This window comes from Acanthochromis polyacanthus, chromosome 12 (genome assembly GCF_021347895.1).
Source record: "Acanthochromis polyacanthus isolate Apoly-LR-REF ecotype Palm Island chromosome 12, KAUST_Apoly_ChrSc, whole genome shotgun sequence".
Lineage (NCBI taxonomy): Eukaryota > Metazoa > Chordata > Actinopteri > Pomacentridae > Acanthochromis > Acanthochromis polyacanthus.
This window is the reverse complement of record NC_067124.1, coordinates 25,950,735-25,974,032: the sequence shown is the minus strand read 5'-3', so window position 1 is coordinate 25,974,032 and position 23,298 is coordinate 25,950,735. Positions and strand designations below refer to the sequence as shown.

The following is a 23,298-nucleotide window of genomic DNA, read 5'->3' as shown; positions in this document are numbered from 1 at the left end:
TTATTTTCAGGAATATGAGACAATCTATGTTTCTTTCTCCTTCATCAAAATGACAAACTGACTTTGAGTTGTCCAGTGAATGTTTCTGGTGAATTCAGGTCACTTTCACATAATTATTAAAAAATAATCTAGAAAATAGCACTCTTTGTCAATGTTTCTTGTGCCTTTTGGCAAGGTCCCCTTTGAGAAAGAGACTTTTATCTATTGAAATAAAGAGGGTAAAATAAATAGTGGCTTTAAATGAAACACATACATGTCTAAACTACACCCTAACCTTAATTTAAGCATAAAAAACCCAGTCTGAATCTTAACATAAATAATTATTTTTGAACTTTTGTTTGATTTCTTTTTTTTCTGATTTCTCTCTTTCTCACTTGGATACAGAATGACCAACGGCACAACAAGGTTTAAATGACAGTGCACTGGACCAGTCAGGAAAAGTATGACCAGGCTTGTGTCCTATCTTAATTAAAATTTTAAAAAATGTAAAGGACAAATGTCTTTGAGAAATTAGACGGATTTTGAATTCATGACTCCTGCACAAGACAAGTTCCTGTGACATTGTGCACCTGACCACCACAAACACTTTATCTTCACTTAATGTTGTTACCATCATGAATACTGAACAACGCGGCACATCTTTCTGAATAAAACTGTATCCAAAGTACTAGATATCTTAATGTCAAATTAAATGCTCCATCTTTATATAAAGTAAAAAAAAGACTACAAGGTGCCATGGTGTCTTCTGTTCAGAGGGCACATTGTTGGCGCTGTTGCTAAGCTCCTGTTTTCTGTTCTGTTGAATGTCCTACATAGGAGCTGTCTAAAGGCCCTCGTTACCAAGCAGCACTTTTTATTTGTTGTGTCTGTAATCGAGCATTGTGCCACTGTCTGTTTCTTTCTCCTGGGGCTAAAACCGTGCTCTCTGCATATGAACAAACAGTACAACAGCTCCTCTCTTCAACTATGAGGATTTAAACTTGTGTCTGTTAAAAGACCTCCATGAAATTCAAGGTAAGCGCGTAAATTATTTAACCATTAACAAATCACAATGGCTCCATGTGGTTTGCTATATCCACTGTCCTTAGTCTCCTTTGAAAGAAAAATGCAATTCACTGCGAGTCAAGAGCTCTCCTTTACAAGAAGCACATTTTTCAAGCTAGCAGAGACTGAGAGCCAAAGTAATGTGTGGAGCATCAAGCCTCCAGATTTCTCTCTGAAACTGTATAGATGCATGTCTGGTTCTCAAAAGAAAGAAGGAAAGACGAAGACAAAACTAACTGTACCTCAGTGTGGTGAAACAAAGAGGAGAACTGGAATTTTCCTACCAAATGTTGTGCATGTGAATCCCGAGAGGAAAGACCCTCCGAAGTTCATCACATCGTACAGAGCACTGGATGCTCTGGAGTCTGAACTGATGTTTGTAAAGACGGGGAAATATAATTCTGGACCTTACAAAAACCCTAAACCTCACAACTTCAGACCAGTAAGTGTCAGCAAACACAAAATGATTTCTGTCTTTTGAACTTACAACGCTGGTAAACATACGGACTGAATACAGAGGATGGACAGCACAGCCGTACACATTGTGTTTTAGAGTGTAGTGTTTGGTTTAACCACAAGATGGTGATATACACAAACTAGAACGCTCAACCTTTTGCTTTAAAAACTCACTCCAGGTTGATGAGGACCTTCCAGATATAATAACTGCATATGAGAGAGACCCTGGCAGCCTGCATTTAAAATTAGCAAGCTTGGACACATGTAAGTAGATTAATTTCCTTTCCTTCTTCTTGATTGTAACTTCACCTCCTATGTTGTATTATTTTGTCAAAAGCTATTGTTAAATGTATAACTGCATCCACAAATGCATGAATGTAAACATTTTCAGTTAATACAATTTTTTTTCTAGTGTGGCCCACCAGATCTGAGACAGACTTTAATTGCAGAGCTACCAAGACACAAATGAACACCTATAAACCTCCAGAGCCTAAATGGGATCCAGAGCTCATCCTCCCCCCGCTGCCTTGGCCTCCAAAATCAGCTTCCTTTACGGTCAGTAGATGGTATTTAACATCATACCTGCATAAATTTTCAGTTCTTCATGAAATTTTATCAGTCCCATAAAGTTCTAATATAAAAAAAAGCCCAAATCATGTATTCATTATGCAGATTGTGTGCTGTAGCAATAATATCTCAGAGGACACATGTGAGTGCTACAAATGACATGCAGTGATGACCTTTATAACACATGATACACTGTTAAAGATTAATGTTCCTAGCAGTAAAGCAGTTGTTGAAATTCAACCTTGACCAAGCACAACATAAAAGTACTTGATACCCATTGACACATAAGCAACAATCTAATAACAATGATTATTTTTCTTGGTCACATTTTTGATGTGCGTCTTTCAGCGTAGACCTTTGGAGTACTGGAGAGGATGATATCACACATTTTAACTGAGTAACTGATTTGAATGCTTTCACCACGTTGCATATATGAGCACAGTAAGATATCTAATCTGGATGTCATTACTTTTAAACTATCCAGAAACAGTGGCGGAAAGTTACCCTAAATAATACAAATATATAAGAACATATAACAGACAACAGTTTAGACCTGAAGTTGCATTTTTAAAAATTCTGTACAAATCTGTTTCACAGAGACACCGACGAAGAAGAGGAGCATACAGTGCGTTCTTGGACCGTGTGGAAGAGAAACTCTGTAGACAGTGGGAAAATAAATCATGACTCTTCTTTTCCTCTTAATCTTTTTAGAGTAATAATTAAGTGATCAACTTCACTGTATGTTATAAATTGCTAAATTGGTCTATTCATCATTCAAGTTTTATTGTTTTTTCTTAACTTAGTTATAGGCAACCATCTTTTTTTTCTGTATTTTTTTTTCCAGTTTGTACCATCAAGCCTCTGGACAAAACTGTAAATGAATACCAGTTTATTAAAATTTGTAAATGTTTACGCCACTAGTACTGCAGGTAAAAGTAGGGCTGTGCAGATTCAAGTACTGTTGACTAAGTACTCACAATATTGTCTTCCTTCTCCAGTACCACCCAGTACTACTTCACATTAACCTCACACTGGTTGAGAGGTACATTTCAGTGATGATGACAAGCTCTGCACTGCTAAATAGTGCTCCATAGTAGCTACTTCTGGCAAACTTTGTTGCATAGAAAAAGTTATGTGACACAGCTGTATCACTTCTACAGCCTGAATTAGCATGAAACTCTCAAAATGTCTTTTTCTTAGATAAAAAGTGAACATAAACTTGTGTCAAGTTTGGGGGGGGGGAAATTTGATTCCCATGAAGCATCTGATTTCTGACCTTAAAATTCCACTGTATGACCCTCAAATGGCAGGCAAAAGCTAAAAGGCATCTAATGTGGCAAATTGATTTGAATTATGGAGTCATTTTGAATCTTTCTAAGCCCAGTAGGAGATTTCCAGCCCTCACGATATTACAGAAGCTGTCTTACCCAGAGTACATCACCTTGTGAAAAAGGACATTAACAGGCTAATGCAGTGGAATTTGTTCTACGGCTTCATCACTGGCTGATAATTGACTGAGGATTCGGGTCTCATCACTTTCACTGCAGTGGTTTGATGTGGATTTAAGTCTGACATGTTGTATTAGAGCCATTGTACTATTATGTGAAAACAAATTTTAATCATAAAAACACTGCATTGTTATTAGGTGGCAAAATGTACAGTAAGTAGTTGTACTTGGGCGGAGAAAGCAGCTATAAGCACATAAGTAATCTAAAAGTGAATAAACAGAACTAGCATGTTTAGAGATTCTTCCGGCCTGGTATAGCTAAGGACATGGAGGGTTTGTAGTGTCATGAAGCCCACTGGTCCACTGACAGCTGCTCATTCATCGAACCAGGAATTAAGCCTGCACATGTTCGAAGCATATCTGACATAGCTGCACATACGCCCTGAATGAGTCATCTGTGACGCTGTCCATAACTCACAGACCAAATATAAAATGAAAGAAATGTCAATCACCGCATTAAACCACATAAGCTGCAGGCTGCCATGTGGTTTCCTCATTTAAATCCCTTGTTATTCTTTCGAGTACGGAACAACGTAATAAAAAAATATAACATCTTGTGGGAAAAGCAATGCTAATGGGGTTTTTATGCAACAGTGTCATCATTCATTGCAGTACTGTGCAAAAGTTTACAGCAAATTGAAAAAGTTGGATTGGGAATACAGAATTAGCAGCTAATGCCACAACAACAACTATTTAAAAAACATCCTTGAAACACAACAAGGATGTTTCCTCCTTCACAATAGACCTCTGGGGGGGGTGACTCTATGCAACAGCAAGCAAGATCAGTCTGGATACTGTAAAGGCAGCGAGTTGACTTTAATTGACAAAACTTATACATTTTCACGTTATTTATGACCATTTAGAAAACAAAAACATGTATTATTCTTGAGTAAATGGAGTGACGCTATGCAAGAAAAACCCTGACAACAAAACGTGAAAAATATGCCACTCTACAGACTGACTGAATGATTAATACGTAAAAAATGTGTCATGAATTGGACATTATTTTAAAGGTGAATGAATAGAAAATGCTGTAAACTGTCATTGTGGCTGATTTCCGTGGTAATTTTAGTGTGTCACAGTTATGTTTTGCTTGGTTTTATGCATCTGTACAAATGCACAACGAGTGACAAGATTCCAAACTCGTTTAATTGCTATAAATACTGAAAAATTAATCACAAAATTGGTTTATGTAAAAAAAAAAAACTGTCATGCTTTAATATCTAATTCACATAAATATGTTAATTCACATAACGAAAAAGCAGTTTCTTACGAATATGCTTATTTAACATAGTTTAGCTTTATTATGTTTACATTCGTGTGTATTGTTGTTGACGTCTATCATATTTTTACTGTATTTATATATACACTACCGTTCAAAAGTTTGGGGTCACCCAGACAATTTCATGTTTTCCATGCAAACTCACTTTTATTCATGTGCTAACATAACTCCACAAGGGTTTTCTAACCATCAGTTAGCCTTTCAACACAATTAGCTAACAAAATGTAGCATTAAAACTCAGAAGGGATGGTTGCCATGAATGTTCCTCTGTGCTCCTATGTAGATATTCCATTAAAAATCAGTTGTTTCCAGCTAGAATAGGCATTTACCACATTAATAATGTCTAGACAGTATTTCTAATTAATTTAATGTTATCTTCAATGAACAAAATATACTTTTCTTTCAAAAAATAAGGATATGAGCAGTAGTGTATATATACTTATTTATAGTTACTATATATTATATTATAGTAATGGTACAACTCTCCCTCCAGTCTTGGGAGATTAGCCCATATCTGCTTGCTCTATTGTTTCATGTATTTCTTTATCTCTTCCTGTATGAGCAGCGCTAAACGACATAGGAATGTGTTCCTGTATGCTCACATCATGGTGCTTACAACATCCTAAGTCCTAGTGCAGAGTAGCTGGTATTGGGTGTAGCTGGTGGTGTTGATTATAATCCCTGACTCCGTGTGAAAACGAATTAAATCAAACAAACTAGCGTGACCTACAATAGTTGAGAAACAGACGTTGATTATGTAAAGCCGGCAGTTGCAAAAAGAGTCAGTGTTTGTTATCCTTCATGCACGATGGGCTGCAGTGAGTGTGCTGCTTTTCCTGCCCTCCCTCTGACCAATCATTTCAAACAAAAACACACGGATGAATGGGGCGGCGCTGTTTCTGCACACAACACACACCATTACTCTTCCCGTGTCCATCTACACACACATAGAAACGGTCAGAAAGGGAAAACACGCTGACCGTCCAAGCTGAATCTACGGTAGGTTCTGTTTCCTTTTATCGCTTCTTTCTTGCGCTGCTACTAGCTTAACGGATATTAGCATTCCGGAGCATTTGTGAATGTTTATCGTTTACTGGAGGAAAAAAAAGATACTAAACGTCGTAATGAAGACTTGAACAGCGTATCTGAATGAATTCTGGGCTCCTGGATTACATTTTCTCCGCTTGACGATGCGATAGATTTCTTATGAACGTCTGAAAATACAAAAAGCACAATTTCGGGACACTGTTTTTAAAGTTTTTAAACATATGCTTACAGTTCAATAAAAAAATACCTCGCTTCTTATGGGAATTGAGCTGAGGACATCTCTCCAGTTTAGTTTTTTTTTTTTAGATGAAAACTGGCTGTGAATATATCGGCTAGCTTTAACACACTATTCAAGCGTAAAGTAAAATGGTGTGACAGACAGTCAGAGCAACAGGTGATCCTGATTCCCGGGCAGTCACGTGATTGACAGCTGGTTAAGCCAATCAGCTGATAAGGAATTGGGTGCGCCCACCAATCGCATACTCCCGCAGTGCCTGTGTGGGCGTTGTTCCAGACTGGGCACACACACACAGCAGCAGCAGTGTCATCAGCAGTGGATCCACACGGGACACCGAGGACAGGCAGGGTGTATCTGTTTCTGGCGGAGGTTTTTTGCTGTCGTGGTGGCCGAAAAAAAAAAAAACTGACGGAAAATACACCGTGAGCTGAATGTGAGACTTTGTAGACGCTGGAGAGGACTGCGTTTATGTTCAGGGAGGATTAGGTTGAATGTTTTCTCCACAGACCGGTAGGTAAGACTGGAAACAAAAATGCAATTGTTCACCTGCCTTGTCAGTGCCCTTGTATTTCCTCAATCCGAACTCATATGCAGAGAAAGAGATTGAAATCTGTTTTAGTACAACTGAGGATATGATGCTATGCAAAAAATGCAGACAGACATGCATAACTAACATAAAACAGGTTTAGTAAATGTAACAGTGAGGCTGTAGCCACATTAATTTGTGCTTATGCTTTAGTTTTAGTGAAATATGGCGTCTGTAAGGTCCATACTGTGTGACTTCATACATATTATTAAGTATGAAATGGGGTAAAGTAATGTTCTGTCATTTTACTATGAATAATGCTTTGGCTCTGTTACAGCAAGGTAACAAACCACTGACATTGAAATCTAAGACTAGATACAATACGCAACTCAGATGTCTTCCTGATCTTAAAGGATGCGTTGTATTTACGGGAAGCCACACTTTTCTGGATTTTGACTGTTCTGAGTGCAACAAAAAGTAAATTCCACCATTTGTCAGGTCATTATGTACACGATAACACGTCAGACAAGCATTGCATTTTAAGTAACCTCTTAGTAAATAACATTACAATGCTGCAACGTTTTCAGCACCGAAACAATCAGTAAAAACGCAATGTTAGGTGTTTTAATGCACACAGCTCACTTTAGCTGCTGACTTGATGTTTAAGTTTCACTGCATTTCCAGTATAAAAAAGTATATATTTTTTGTATTCCAATGATTAAGGCTGGGTTAATTATTTGTTTTTGTTTTTCTGGCCACTTGGGGCAGCTTAACAAATCTAAAACACAATATCTAACTTAATGTTACCTTATGAAGTTTTTTCTTTAATGTGTCAGTAATCAGTCACATTCTTGCACATTCAGTAAACATGGTGCAACATTAATATCCACGTTCCCATTCCGTACACCTCACAAATGTGTCTAATAGTGCACAAAAGCTTGTCACTGACTTTTCTCTCTGCCATTTGGGGCTGTGAATGTCTCATTTAGTGGGACTTAGCTAAAAACAGCCGCCTCCTGAGACTTGAAACGAGTTTATTTGGAGCATAATTTGCAGGCTGGAGAACATAAACAGGAGCTTTAAAAAAACGTGCTCATTTGAAATGACGTGAACTGTAGTTGAGTGATAATTCTCTGTGATTTAAGCTCCAGTGGGTGGCACCACTGGATACTTTGCACATTTTAGATCAGTGCAGCAAAACAAAAGCAAGATATGTACCTTTTGGAAGATGATGTAACATAATATCCCTCTAACTAATGAGAAATTCAATACATACACTCGACACACTCAGAGGGATTTGCTGCCACATCCTGAATTTCTCTAGTATGAACAGAAGTCAGTGGCCTCTGATAAATATTAGTTAGATTTTGCTGTGAAATGTACACTACTCAGCTTGTTAACTTTATGACTCATATTTCCTTGAGTAAGAGAATAACAGGAAATGCTGTGAAGTTTCGTTCATTCTCTAAGTACTACATGCAGTCACAGTGGTTAATCTTTAATCAAAGTTATATGGTCTCATCTTAGGTGCTGCTGATTCTGTAAATCCATGTGTCACCCACAGTAACATGTAATATTCTTTCAGGTAGTTGCTGCAGTCATTTTGGAATACAAACAGCTCCAAGGACTACTCCTGGTGATTGGCTCTAATTTCCTAAATCATCTATCCTTCCCCATGCGGAAAGATGGGGAATGGATTATCGGAACAACCTAGCTTCATCTCAAGCATCCCGTTTTTCAGTTCTTTCCACATTGCCATCCTCGGACTAGACTCTGCTGGAAAGACCACCGTCTTGTATAGACTGCAGTTCAATGAGTTTGTGAACACCGTGCCGACCAAAGGTTTCAATGCAGAAAAGGTCAAAGTGTCACTGGGCAGCCACAGGACTGTGACATTCCACTTCTGGGACGTCGGTGGTCAGGAGAAGCTGCGACCCTTGTGGAAATCATACACACGATGCACAGATGGCATCATATTCGTGGTGGACTCTGTGGATGCAGAGCGCATGGAGGAGGCCAAAACGGAGCTCCATAAAATTGCCAAAACCTCTGAGAACCAGGGAGTGCCCCTCCTGGTGGTGGCCAACAAGCAGGACTTGAGGCACTCTCTGGGTTTGGCTGAAATTGAGAAATTGCTAGCATTGAAAGAACTGGGCCCCGCGACACCCTGGCATCTGCAGCCAGCCTGCGCCATCATAGGAGATGGACTCCGGGATGGCCTGGACAAACTTCATGACATGATCCTGAAAAGGAGGAAGGCTCTTCGGCAGCAGAGAAAAAAGAGATAAACATGTTATGAGATAGACTTCTCTGCTGTTTTATGTGAAGGAAACTGGGTGGATTTAAGGTTTCACCACAGGTTTAGATTCAGTATGCTGAGTTTTATCAGTCCAGATCTGAGCTTTAGGATTCCCGTCTCGATCTTGTATTTATGCTGTTGGTCAGGAAGCGAACGTAAAGGAATACAGTATGACGATGAGAAAGTTTCAGACATGTGCGAATATGTAATAAAGAGTTTATATGGGTTAAAAAGCACTGATGGTGTGGGGTCCGGAAGGGTGATCGAAGTTGTTTTAAGAATGCTGTATGATTTTTGAACAGCTGTTCCAAACAATATTACCAAAAATAAATTAAGAAAAGGCTTTGAGTAGTTCAAGCCTTATTTGGTAAATGAGTGAACAATGTTGTACCTGAGGAGCAATTTTATTTTACTGTTTCATATGTTATTCTAACTTGTTGATGTTTTACACTGGACTTTCTTCGTGAAAGAAAAGTATTATCATGCATTATTATAAATTTACTTGCTGTCTTATATCAGATTTTTTAAAGCACTTTAGATTATTACATTGTATGGAGTTTACAGTTTTTAAATAGATTCAAGTTGTGTTGGATTTTACTAAAGTGTTTGGGCAAATTACAGCAAGTGCTACTGTACAGTAGTTGGTCCACAGTGGCCACATTGTCATTAGACAGGTTTTGCAATATGTTTGCAAAATAAAATATCTTTAGAGCAATGTTGATGTGTTATGGAGCATGTTGTTATTTTCTTTCTTTTTCTTTTATTACAATTTGTATTTTGGCTGGCAGAGAGGAATGATTACTGTAACAGTCAGAATGTAAAAAGATCTCTTATCAAGGCTCTAAACTACCAGTTTCCACAGGGGAGCTGCTAAAAGGCTGACACTGCAGGACATGCTGTTCAGTTACATGCACATGTGATGTACAGCATTTCCAAAAAACAAAATACATGCTCAGTCAAGCTAACCTCTAATTATCACTTCTTCGGTTTCATTTCATGCAGCTTGCACACTAATTGTGTTGACAAGGCAGCACACCCAAAACTCGAAGGTGCATTTAAATGATTGCATGCAGAAAATCTAAGACAGCTTGTATTTCTCCATAACTATATATATATATATATATATATATATATATAATGAGAGACAGCGTTTGCATCTTGTGTAATGAGCTAACTGCATATAGATACAGGCAAAACTGTCAGTCTAGAATTCCATACTTGTCAAAAGCAAACCTGTGACCTGTAATGAGGCCTTATATTAGGATCCAGTAACAAGCTAAAGCCTTCCTAAGTTTAAATGTGTGTTTTCTGCTGCAGTGTAAAGGACTATGAAATGCACTGATGTGTTACAGCTCCGACTAGTCATCCTCTGGGCTTGAAAATGTTGTCAGGGCAGTCTGGAAGCCAGACCCAGTAGAACAGGCTGGGGCAGGAGACCATGAAGCCAGGGGCATTACTGAGTATTTTTGGACTGGGCTAAGGGCGGACACATTGCCCAGTGTATTAACACCATTTGTTCTCCCATTCCTTTGAAACAATTAATGACTATAAGCCCAACAGGCCAGTGCAGCAGCTGGCATTCTAAAATAACTGATGCAGATGGGTAGTTTGCACTGCTCACTGACTAAATCAGCAAACTTCCTCACCATATAAATATCTGTTCCACTTAAATGTCATAATTATGACCTTGATGTGGGATTTTGGTGCAGTATCTCAAGGGGGTTGTTACATTTAAAAATAGAAAATAACACATTCTCAGCTCTAGATTTTGCAGATTTGTGTGACTTTGGGGCTAACGCTGAAAATAAACGAACTCAGTGGGACACTTTCTGATTAATTCAAAGATTTATTATCAGAGAGTTCAAAGCAGAATGAAAGAGTACATGAGGAGGAATGACAGCAAAAGGTCCAGAGTGTTGTAGATACACGTTTGTCAGGGTCTCAGGATGCCTCATTTTTGTGAAATGTTGACTAATCATGTTTTTGTATTTCGAAAACCCAGGTGCCTCTTAACTTGTTTGCCAAGGAAGGAAACTCAGAGGGCAAAAGCAGTTTCACATTTTTCCTGATTGTGCTTCCCTTTCTTTAGAAGCCACGTCAGCTTTCTGCATGCGTGTAAATCACTTCATATGTCCTGGCTTGTGTGTGTTGCTCAGGTCACTTCCTTTGATCTACTAAAGCACTCACCAAGGGATTGCTGTTGATTATTGGTTCTGTACGTCATGGAGCACATTCCCTCTTGTGCTTCATTTTTGCTGACACAGTTCAGTATGTCTAAAAACATACGGTGAACATAATAAGTATAATCACTTTACTTTGTTCAGTATAATCACTTTTCTTGTACAGGACTCCCTCTGTCCCTTTTGTCTTCCCCCCCACTGGTCCTTGGAGAGTCCTCTGTGATAGGTAGATTAGGGTGAATAAACCTCTTGTCCAGAGGCCTTCCATTAACCCATTAACCTCAGATGGTATGTTTGGCACAGGAATAGGCTAGCAATATGAGGTGAAAGTGCACTGTAGTGCCTTCATGAGCACGTCTTATTCGGAGTAGCTCATCCGTACAATCCTTCCCACTCAGTACTGCTGTTGTACTGTACTGGAGCCATCTCCACTGTTGTTGCAGAGAGACGCCTGAGGCAAGATTGAGTTTTTTTTCCAGGTTGGGCGGCATACAACTGAACAAAATGTTCAGCTATGTGAAAACAGATATTTCTACAGCCTATCACAGAGCTACAAAGTGGGAGGAGTCGCTGGTTCCTGAGGGATTTCTCCGCACTGTAAATTCCCATGTCATAGTGTTTTTTTTAATGATATCTTTGGTGTTGCTCAACATAGTCACACCCATAAACACCCTCAACATACATAGAAACACAAGTCATCAAGCAGTCTCATGCAGACTTTGACTCTACAGGTTAATTTTATAGCCATTTGTTTTGAATGTTTCTAAGCTGTGTTGCTAAGAAGTCATATTTCTTTCTGAGATAAGAGACGGTTGTAAATACTACAGTACCTGTGAGGCATGCCCTCTGTTGCTTTGGAGAAGAGGCTAAACAGAAGCTGTTGTAAATAGGAATGCTTTGTTTTCCCAGTTGACAATAAAAACTCACACCATAGTTGCTAATTTCACTGAAGCTTAACTGCTGGTGCATAAAAAATTCCTTGTTTAACTTGATGTTTTTAATTTTGGAGCTGCAGTTCCCTTCTGTTCTGAAGGTTCTGTGTGTAAAAGCCTCTACCTTTGAGTTTTTTGAGGGATAATGTAATTTGTACCGGTTATTCAATCAGGAAAGTTTCACGTCCATACAAGCCTTAGACATGCTCCAGCCTCCAATTACGTAAAATGCAGAAAGAGACTTTTGCTGGGGTTTGGTGTATCACGTGACCTAAATATGTTGCAGGCACCAGGAGTTGATGGGACTCAGAAACACACCCACAGTTTAATCTTTTGTTCTTTGTATAATTTGCAACTGATAAATCACAGTCATTTTGTCGTAGGATCGCAATCATGTGATCGTCAACGGGTAGCAGGCAGTGTTCACGTCATGGTTACAGCGACGCTGTGCAGGCCGCTGTATCTGGCAATGGGAAATCTTTAACAAAGCCGTGAATCCACATTATAAGTCGCATCAATGCCAAAATTTTGTCACTTGGTCCTTGTGTCATTTCTGACCATCGCTGAAAATTTCATCCAAATCTATTGCTCTGTTTTTGAGTAATGTTTCACACAGACAGACAGACAGACAGACTCACAGACAAACGTACGCCGATCGTCACATAACTCCACCGTTCCTTGGCGGAGTAATAAAGGCAAGCAGCCAGGCTGGATGAGACATCCACACTATGAGTGAAATTGAGATGAAATGACTCACAGGGTACTCAGGTCAAAATAAGTTTGAATTAAAAGGGAGTCTGAACGCATGAATGTGGATGTGGATGTGTGAAGCAGTGTGTAAATTCCTCTTTTGACCTTGAACCCCGGGGTGCACAGTTAACACTACCTCAAGCTGCCAAAGCACATGCCTGCCCAAGCACAATCTGTTTCACAAAGAGTTCAGAGAAATTTCAAGTTTTTCTTTTGGAACCTGAGATAACCATACAGACACATTTTTAGTGCAATGAAAAATACATATAACATACATATCAGCCCTTGCTTTGCATGTCCACAACACAGTAATGTTTGTGTCAAATTGCACCTCTGTGCTTTCCACATAAGCCTGTCCCCAGAGGGTTCTCTTATTCTGCTGAGTTCTGAGATTTATCCCGTTACGTACTTAAAAAGGGGACATTGCAATATATGCATACTCGTAGCCTGCTTATTATGCAAGGTTATCATGACGGGGATTCATTTTTCTTCCCCCAGTCTATTGAGAGCGAGTGGCCTATTTACATGTGAATTCCTCCCACAGCCCCGCAGCCTCGTTCAAAGTAGCAAACGGGGCCACCTGCAAGGGGAGACGGGGGAGACAGGGGAGGAGGAGGAGGGAGACGCTGTTAGAGGAGCTACAGAAGTGTACTCCTGTTTTCTTTGGTGCAGAGAAGAGAAGCTGGTTTCAGTAATCCTTAGGATACACTGGGAGAGAAAACTGGGCCAAAGTGAACAAAGGTAGCACAGACAGAAACTGTCTTCTGTCACCTGGATGCCCTTGTTCAGATTTTTATTTAGCTAAGATTAAGGAGTCAAAAAGAATGGTTGTTATTCTAGGAAAACACTTTTTTATTAACACTTTGGATACAATGTTTTTATCTGAATTTTTTTTTAAATGCACAAATGGTAGGGAATTGTTTTAGTTCATGTGAGAAAAAACAAAAATCATGATTTTGGAATTAGAATTCCTTTTAAGTGTCAGTAGGCCTAAATGAAGTGCTTACTGGATTGTCAAAGTGACCATGAGGTGACTGCAACCAACAACTTTTCAGACTTTCAGAATTTTTCATGCAGCTACTCCTCTCTCTCTCTCTCTCTCTCTCTCTCTCTCTATATATATATATATATATATATATATATATATATGTATGTATGTTATGGCATGCCGTTTAGGAAATTATATATATAATGAAAGTCGATATATATATAATGAAACTTGATATATATATAATGAAAGTTGATATATATATAATGAAAGTTGATATATATATAATGAAACTTGATATATATATATAATGAAAGTCGATATATATATAATGAAACTTGATATATATATAATGAAAGTCGATATATATATAATGAAACTTGATATATATATATAATGAAACTTGATATATATATAATGAAAGTCGATATATATATAATGAAACTTGATATATATATAATGAAAGTTGATATATATATAATGAAAGTCGATATATATATATATATATATATATATATATATATATATCAAGTTTCATTATATATATATCAAGTTTCATTATATATATATATCAAGTTTCATTATATATATATCAAGTTTCATTATATATATATCGACTTTCATTATATATATATCAAGTTTCATTATATATATATCAAGTTTCGTTATATATATATCGACTTTCATTATATATATATATCAAGTTTCATTATATATATATCAAGTTTCATTATATATATAATTTCCTAAACGGCATGCCATAGTATGTATATATATATATATATGTATGTATATATATATATATATATATATATGTATATATATATATATATATATATATATATATATATGTATATATGAGCAATTCATGCCGTGTGCCCAAAGTTGTTACCAGTGCTGACAAATAAAGCTTGCTACGTGCTATAGAGTATTTCACAAAGGCTATCTGGATTTTTACAGCATCTACAGATTGGGTGGTTCTAACACTACTCTGCACATCTGCTTGAGAGAAATGCATCACTCTGTTGAACGTGTCTTTCAACATCTTGCTGACAACTTGCTTTGGAGCCATCCAGCATTTATTTGACTCTCTTTTATTTTCCTCTCACACTCTCTAGTTGTTTCCTCTCTGCTCTGTGTAAACACAGCTTGCAGTTCACCCCAAAAACATCACATCACTGCAGGTCACAAAGGAGTCATTCTTGATGTCTTAGTTGTGCTGATGAGCCCAGAATTCTTTTTTTCAATTTTTATTGAAGAATCTGATGCACACCTAGTAGACGTGTGTAGAAAAATGAAATTAGGCAAAGGAAGAGAGTTCTGCTCACACTCAGCACTGAGTTTTTTGGAAATGCAATCTTTTGGTCAAAACATCCAGTAAAACTTTTTCTTTATTTAGTCTATCCATGAAGACTGTTAGACTGTATGTTTAAGGTAACGTAGTGTCATTAAACAATACTCAGCTGCTTAAAATCCATGATATTATCTGTCCAATGATTGTCATGTAAATAATACATATTATAGGCTGCATCACAATTTGGTAAAATGTACCCAAGCAAAACAAAAACTCAGTGGGACTACATGCAAAGATAAATATTGCTTCTATTTTAAAATAATTTTTTGGCCTTTTATTATACATACAGTGAAGAGAGAGACAGGAAATGTGGGTAGAAGAGCAGGGGAATGCCATGCAGTAAATGGCCATGGGCTGGATTTCAACCCATGACAGCTCCATCTGAGGCTATAGCCCCTCTTTTTGGGTCTCCCGCTCAGCCAGCTGAGCCATCTGGATGCCCCAATATTGTTTCATTTTAATGTTACAAAAGTATAAGTCATTACTTGTATATTGCTGCTGTGTGTGTTTTTTAAGTCATGAATGGTTGACAGTGCTCAGTGATGACATTCCCTGGTTCAGCCTGTGTGAAAGCTTCATTGTCGAGGTGATGATTGCTCTTTCACCTCTCAGTCTTCGTCTGAGAGAGCGAGGCTGTCGACAAGCTGGAATGGGAACTAACGAGGAATTCTCTCTGTGCGTGGGTGCGTGCATAAGATGATGAGCAAATGACTTTTTCTTTCTCTCTTCCATACTGACCTTGAACCCCGAGCTACAAAGTTGCACTCACTCGACATCCATGAAGCAGCAATGTCCAGACACAAATCTAGTCCACAATGAGCCGTGTCCTCTCCAGTCTGGGTATTGTGAAGCACAAGCCTGTGAAATCTGTCTTTGGTCTTGTTTGGGCATGAGGGATTACCGTGGGTTTAGGCTGTGGTCCCCAGTGCTTTATGTTTGCACACTGACTGATGGGGAAATCTGTGGTGACCAATGGATTCAGAGTTGCTGGGTAGTGTTTCGTTATTCGACATAGAAAAGGCCCCAGAATAGTTTTCAAAATTAAGAAACTATTCTGGAGCTATTCCACCTATTCCACTTTGTTGAATCGGTGAGTGTTATTTGGTTTGCTGAACTTAAAATTAAGATGTAAAGAAAAAGGAATGGAATTGCACAATTTACATGAAACACACTTGCAGACACAAACCTCTTAAACACGGGAAGAAGCATTAGCATAAACACTCACATCTTCTCAGATAGTCTCAGTAAATAAACACAGATAATGAAGGGTTTCATGATTTTATATTATATGAAGGATCAAAGCAGAGCGGTATGAAAAATTGCAAAGTAGGATGAAAACAAGGAATGAAATACTTAAAATCTTAACATGAAAACCAAGTGCAGCAAGCTGTAGATTAATTATAACAAAAGAACTAATCAAGAATTATATCTACATGTGCCTAAAACTCACACTTAAGCACTGTGAATTACTCAGTTGCTTGTATCACTAATGACAACTTAAGAGTTACAATAATCTGGGCGCATCAATGTCACACTAAAAGAAAAGATAACTAAACTGCATTAAAAGATTAAAGGTTAAAATGTCAGACAACCTTCATTTTTTCCTCCTAATTTTTAATGCATCTGTTGCAGGTTGATTCACTTGTCAGGAGCCTTTTTTGTGAATAAGCATACAGGACAGTTGTTCCGTCTAGACGCACCTCCCTCTGCATGCTAATTGAAATTCAAATCAGATACTGTCTGTGCTTCACCTAAGCGCCTCTTAGCGATGTCAGCCCTGAAATGAATTCCCAAAGCAAAGACCGAAGCCTCAGCAGAAGTTCACACAGAGGTCATACGCACAAGTTCTCTCCAAAGATATTTTAATTGCACGCCTGCCTTTTGAGATAGTGTACAGTCAAGAGGGGGAGAGGCATAAAAAATGCTGCGAAGATCAGAAGTGGGATTTAAATGGATATTTTATATGCACATATCATTGGCCTTGTAGCCTACTGAGTCACTTGGATGCCACAGAGGACAGGGTTGCACCACTTATTCATAAACCCAGCATGAGATTTGTGTGTAAAGGCCCTCTTGAATACTAGCTAATTTCAAACTAATGGGTTGCTACATCTGATTCAATAAATGACAAGTGTTGAACTAAATACTTTAAGTAAAACAAGTCGGAACATAATGTCATGCACTTGAAGAGACCAAATAACATATCAAACCAAACCATTTTTGTTAACACTCAATTCAGTTGCTTGCTATGTTGAAAGACACATATTGAGCAAAATAAGCAACCAATGGCATGGCTCAAAATTTCCACCTTGGAACTGCACTGCTATAAAAACAAGGAGTTAGACTTTCACAGTTTCATACATAAGAAACGTAAAGAACCAATCGTGTCACCTCGCAGGGTGGGGCTTTCTGTATCATTCTTTTCTTGCTTCTGATGTTATACTATGTCAGATTAGTAGTAGTTGAGCTGGTGTGCTCGAGCTGCAGAACGCGGCAAAGGGGTGGGTGGAGAAACAAGCGAACACTTCATAGATCTGCACATTCTAGTCAAAGCAACAGTGTAGAGTTACATCTAAGCCATTTTAAAACATGAAGGGATTGTTTTCATGGAAAAAAAACTTCCAAATATGCAATTTTGATACTAAGAGAGGAGTTTTTCAGTGGTTTGAATAATGACTAGAGAGGAACTTTAAGTATGATTTTTTGTGTATATGCACTGTATACAAATGTGGAAAATCGTGTGTTTCAGAGATAGCAGTATTTTATTGTAAACAACAACTCTGACCCAAAAACAGACTCATAGACAAATTTAGAGAAATATTGAGACAGTTTAATATTGCCGTTGTGAATGTGAGACACTAAGACGGTTAGAGATGATGGAGAGCTGAAGCAGTGCTGCTAAGAGGTTGGTTGGAATCTGGCTGGGTAAGTAAGTAGGGTTGTAATCAGCCTGAGAAATGGTGTGGAGGAGGGCGAGGCTGGCAGGCAGATTAGCCAACAGTCAAAAAACACAAAGCCCCGCAACTTGTCAGAGCAAGAGATTTGGCTGCAGCGTAGGTAGTACGTAGGTGGACTGAACAATCTAGCTGAGAGTAGAAGAAAGAGCTGGGTAGATATATGACTAGAGCTGGTGTGTGATGACCTGATGTGTGCTGATTGGCAGGAACTCCAGGCTAAACCGGATACATGCAAGCAGGCAAGCAAGTCATTTTCAGCCCTGGACTTTCATGCCTCAGACCGGCCCACTTTAGATCACGACCTATTAATATTAAAATCATGTAATTCTAGCCTTGTCTTGGAATTCAGTGTGTTTTTCTAAAATATTTTCAATTCAGTGCAAGTAAGGGTTGCTTCACAATGTAGATTTATTCCAACATGAGTGCACATCTCCAACATTATTCTTTACAACAATATCAGAATCTATATTCTGTTCAAATAAGTGTTCAAGGGTATCCAAACCTTAAAAATGAAATAAAAGAAAAGATAAAAATATTAAATTTAAAAAATAAAAGATGTTGCACTTTCTAATAACACTATAATCTCTTTTGCCTCTGCAAGGAAAGAGTTCCATCACAACTTAAATTTCACAAATAAGCAAACATCAGTTAAAGGGCTAATCTCCTACACTATTCTTTACAGCATCACAATGTCCTTTTTTGCAATATCAAATATCAAGCACATTAGTTTTCACAGATATCTAATCCTCATGAATAAAGAATAATTATTGCACTGTTGTCTGCAAGTTTGTTATTCACAGTATAACATAACTTTCTAATGAAATTTTAAAAATGCTTTGATTTTCATTTTATATTTACAATAACAAGAAAATAAAATCAGTAAGAGACAGAAACGAGAAAAGGTCCGTTTTTTTCATTTTCAGAGACCGGAAGTGGATCATCAGCAAGTGTAGAGACCATAGATATACGGTGCATGGGCTGTATATAATTTTTTTTCGTTAGTTTTCATGGTCAAAATGAGAGATCAGGTGGTCGATCTTAAAATAAATCAATATTGATTTTTTTTTATAGAGCGTTAAAGTTTTGCAAAGCCAGGGGGCAGGGCTACCTGATAAACAGTCCAATCTGGAATGATTGACGGGATCTATGAAGGAGGCATAGACTGTATAGACGGCTTGCAGTGTTTACTAACACAAGGTATGCGTGCGTAGACCCAGTGCAGAAAGTGAAAAGTTCATCCGCGTGTTTTACATATACAACAATGGCACAGCCGAAAGTTATTGTTAAGAAATCGTACCTTGACGAGCTGTCACCTGCCGATCGTACCTGTTACTTAAGCAAGTTGACACTTAGTGCAGGTACGCAACTACCGGACCCGCACTCATTGCAGCAACAAGAGTGGTTATGGGATATGAGAGAATGGCCTAATATTCAGTGGCCGGACATCTATTTATATTTAATCAACTCACCAAGCGTTTACAGGAAAGAGAATTTAAAGGCATACAAATCCCTTGATGCTGTTAATTTTGTGCTTTGTGGTCACGTACAAGAACTCACATACCATCCAGTATCAGAAACGTGGTGTGAGTGTACAAATTACCTGTCAAGTTTGTTCTTAACTTTGGTGCTGTTGGCACTGTCACGCCTGTGAGGAAATACCGAAGGCACGAAATCAGGACTGTCTGAATCGTCAGATGCACCATCTGTTAAAATAGTATTTATTATCATTTTTAAAGTCCCGTAAAACAAAATAACAAGGCTAAGTCAGCAAACATATTCATTGCGGTAATGACAAAACCCCCTATTATCACTCACATGCACGATAATGATATAAAGATTTTACAAATATAAATCAAAACTGAATGACTGTTTACCTGAAATGAAATGTGCACTGCAAAGCCGTACATTCTTTATTTGTGCCTCCGACCAGTTATCCCGGTTGATCGCACGTAGCCACAACTGCCTTCGATTTTGTTGAAATGGATGAGCCCCTCCAGGTATTGAATAAAACTTTAAATGAGGGTTGTCTTTACTTCGATTCTGACAGCCGACAGCACAACAAGAAGGCATATTTAGTGTAATATGTGTATATAATGTGTATAAATATCCCGAGTTGGCTAGCTAAACGAGCTTTGTTTTGCACCAGGTCTGCGTGGGCAGCTGCCTAATTAAGTATGCATAAGTCATGTGAAATCTATCTATATAAAGATATACAGTCTGTGGGAGGAGGCAGCCGAGACTCTGCTCTCCTCATTTGGATTAATTCTGATATAAGTGTTGGTTTATTTGTCAGCAGCTGAACCTCTTCCACAAACAGTTTATCTGCCTGTTGGCTTGTTTTGACCAGTTTTCTACCTTCGGTTGATCCTACCAGCAGACACTGAAAGGACTCTGATTGTTCGGTAAGTGTTTATTTTCATATCGGTGCCGCTTTTAATGCACTTTATATGCAGCTGTAGTGTCAGATATAATGTGTTTCATACACTCCAAATGTTGGTGGAGTTTATTTCAGTGTGTGTTGACCAGAGAAGAAAGTTGACATCCAGTAAATATTAGTTTTAATGCTAGCGATTCTAATCGAGCTAGCTGCTCAGTCGCAGCCTGATTAAAGCTAACGTAGCATTAAGCTAACGATGTTTGTGTTGTGTTTTCATGTAAACAGCTGAAGTGTATTGTGTCAGTGTAATGTGGTGCATTTAGTTAATAAAACTGACAGTGGAGACCATGGTTCACATTAATGAAATGTTTAGAAAACCTAAATGTGATTACAACAGTAAGGTTAAGGTTTTGCATTGTCAGTAGTCCTGAATATCTGCTGAGTCTCTGAAGTTAAGCTGGAGAAAACAGTAAATCTACTCTCTAGTCCTTAACATTGTTTAATGACTGATTCACATGTTGTAGTATGTATTCCTGCAGTGTAGATTGGAAAAATAACCTCCCAGAATGTGTCCAAAGTAATGATGAACGCTGCAGTTATTACATTTAAATTGCAGCTCAGATAAGCTGGATAATAAAATCCTCTCCTCTAAAGCTAAAGTGACTACAGGCCTTTCTGTCTTTCAGTGCTTGAAAAACTATATGACAGAGAAAATCTTTCCAGGGATACTTTAAAATGAGCCTCTGCTGTTGATACTGTGATGTCTGTTTTCATCTCAGGCATCTCGTGTTCACTGTGAATGAAGCCAACAGAAGGAAAACCTCATCTGGTTGTGCACCACTTCCTGTTTAAATTTCACTTACAGAAGGACAGACCAACCGTTTCAACAGTTTATTATTCTCTGTTCAGCAGACAGGTGCTCTGCTTTGGAGTGTGATGATGTCGTCGGTGATGTGGAGAGTGACGTTTCTGTTTCACCCACAGCGTGCTTTAGGACACCCGGGTCGAACTTGATGTTTGAAATACTGACTGACAGCTCAGATTTAACTGTCTGTAGTTCTGTTTTGATGGATGTTAAATTTTCACTCAAAGCCACCAGGAGCTGGGTCTTTAAAATAACCGCTGTCTCGTTACAGAGTGAAAGTAGCAGTTCCTCCTTAAGGTCAGAGACTGCAGCATCTTAGGGCCTCTTCAAAAGAAGACGTAGTTGATGAAGATTAGGGCTGGGCGATATGAGGATAGATATCATCTGCACGATAGAAAATGTCTATCGTTTTATGTGAAGATCCTATTGTTTATATCGCAGTGTCGCAAAACACGCTTTACGGCAGTATTTTACGTCACCGACGTGCCTTACGGCAAGCCCAGACACGCAGCAGTGTTGCCAACTTAGCGACTTTTTCGCTAAATCTAGCGACTTTCCCAAGCGTCCTAGCGACTTTTTTTGTCAAAAGCGACTAGCGACAAATCTAGTGACTTTTTCTGTCGTTTTGGAGGCTCTGACTGGAAAACTCAGATCATTCTGCAGTTACTGTCCTCAACAAGCAGCAGGTGCTGCTGTGAGCTCCTCCCTGTCCCAAAGCACAGGCTGTCAGTTCAGTAACCCCGCAGCAGTCCCAGTGTCTGATTAGGGGAGACCCACATCATTCCACAGCCAGACGACAGATGAATCGCGCATGCGCAAAGTCACTACAGATCCCATCCAGACTTACGGGGCGGAATATAAATGAAAATGTTTTCTTCACTGTCATACTAAAATAAACCACAGCATTTAGCCTCTAGTTCAAAAACAGATTTTGGGTGTTTTATACTCACTTTTTGGTCTCTTCCACAATGTTATTCCTCTCGCCTACAACGCTGATTACAATTACATGCAAACTGGGAAATATGCAAATTAAGCGATGATGTCATTTAGCGACTTCTAGCGACTTTTAGGACAGCCTTTAGGACTTTCCTTACTGAAGAATTGGCAACACTGGCACGCTAAAAAATAGCGCAAAAACGCAACGCAAAAAAATGGCTAAAAAATAAACTGCTATGGAGGAAGACGGTGGACTCGACTCAGAAGAACAATCTAAACAACAAGATGACGAACAACCAGCTCAAAACGACGAGCTTGTACCTAAAAGAGGGAGAACTTCTGTCATATGATTAAATGGGCCATTGTGTAACAGCGTGGGAGGTTTTAAATACAGGTCTTGTTTTTCGGTTTTATAAGGAGTTGTTTTATAGCTTGTTAGCTTACCAGCGGCTAACTGGATAGCAAACAACAGTTCAACGTCAACCTCTGATCACTGATCCGGTGCCCGGACCACGTTAGCTGGTGTAATGTTCATAAAATTGATGTGGGACTCTTGTAGTAGGCTAACAGCAAAAACTTACCGGGATCAGGATTGCTGGTCTGCATGGCAGACTCCTCATGCATCTCCTCGTAACTCCACTGCTTCAATGTCTTTGTATTTTAGACCGATTTCAAAATAAAACTCTCGTCTGGATGGGTGTCCTCCACTGTTGTTTCGCCATACCGACGTGTCCCTTCCGGGGCTCGGTTGGAAACAAAAGTCAGAATATATGGAATGAAACTCTGAATATATGGAATGAAATTCTCAATATATATATATATATATATATATATAATGAAAGTCTGAATATATGGAATGAAACTTGGGGCAACCAAAAAACCATTCCATATATTCAGACTTTAATTATGTATATTCAGACTTTCATTCCATATATTCAGAATTCTAGATTAAAAATCTATCTATCTATCTATCTATCTATCTATCTATCTATC

At 38.5% G+C, this 23,298-nt stretch overlaps 2 protein-coding genes across 5 annotated transcripts; both read left to right on the top strand.

Moving 5' to 3' along the window:
- The first annotated feature begins 872 nt into the window (after positions 1-872).
- Positions 873-4,618, top strand: si:dkey-30e9.6 (uncharacterized protein LOC564083 homolog). 2 transcript variants are annotated; one of them, XM_051957047.1, is made up of 5 exons: positions 873-1,014; positions 1,231-1,486; positions 1,680-1,764; positions 1,913-2,055; positions 2,665-4,618. In XM_051957047.1, the coding sequence occupies exons 2-5, from the start codon at positions 1,235-1,237 to the stop codon at positions 2,749-2,751; spliced, it is 567 nt and encodes a 188-aa protein (XP_051813007.1). In that variant the 5' UTR covers positions 873-1,014; positions 1,231-1,234; the 3' UTR covers positions 2,752-4,618. The 2 variants fall into 2 exon arrangements, with proteins under 2 accessions (XP_051813007.1, XP_051813006.1); XM_051957046.1 differs by having other exon boundaries at positions 873-1,486.
- A 1,098-nt stretch (positions 4,619-5,716) lies between these two features.
- arl4aa (ADP-ribosylation factor-like 4aa) lies at positions 5,717-9,681 on the top strand. Of its 3 annotated transcripts, none has more exons than XM_051957048.1 (2): positions 5,717-5,859; positions 8,257-9,681. In XM_051957048.1, exon 2 carries the CDS (start codon positions 8,353-8,355, stop codon positions 8,953-8,955), a length of 603 nt encoding a protein of 200 aa, XP_051813008.1. In that variant the 5' UTR covers positions 5,717-5,859; positions 8,257-8,352; the 3' UTR covers positions 8,956-9,681. The 3 variants fall into 3 exon arrangements, with proteins under 3 accessions (XP_051813008.1, XP_022053063.1, XP_051813009.1); XM_022197371.2 differs by having other exon boundaries at positions 5,721-5,855; XM_051957049.1 differs by lacking the exon at positions 5,717-5,859 and adding an exon at positions 6,249-6,655.
- Positions 9,682-23,298: the final 13,617 nt, after the last annotated feature.

Coding starts and splice junctions, on each gene's coding strand:
- arl4aa (XM_051957048.1), top strand. CDS start 8,353: ATGGGGAATGGATTATCGGAACAACCTAGCTTCATCTCAAGCATCCCG.
- si:dkey-30e9.6 (XM_051957046.1), top strand. CDS start 1,052: ATGGCTCCATGTGGTTTGCTATATCCACTGTCCTTAGTCTCCTTTGAA. Junction 1,487..1,679: donor AACCTCACAACTTCAGACCA/GTAAGTGTCAGC, acceptor AACTCACTCCAG/GTTGATGAGGACCTTCCAGA. Junction 1,765..1,912: donor ATTAGCAAGCTTGGACACAT/GTAAGTAGATTA, acceptor TTTTTTTTCTAG/TGTGGCCCACCAGATCTGAG.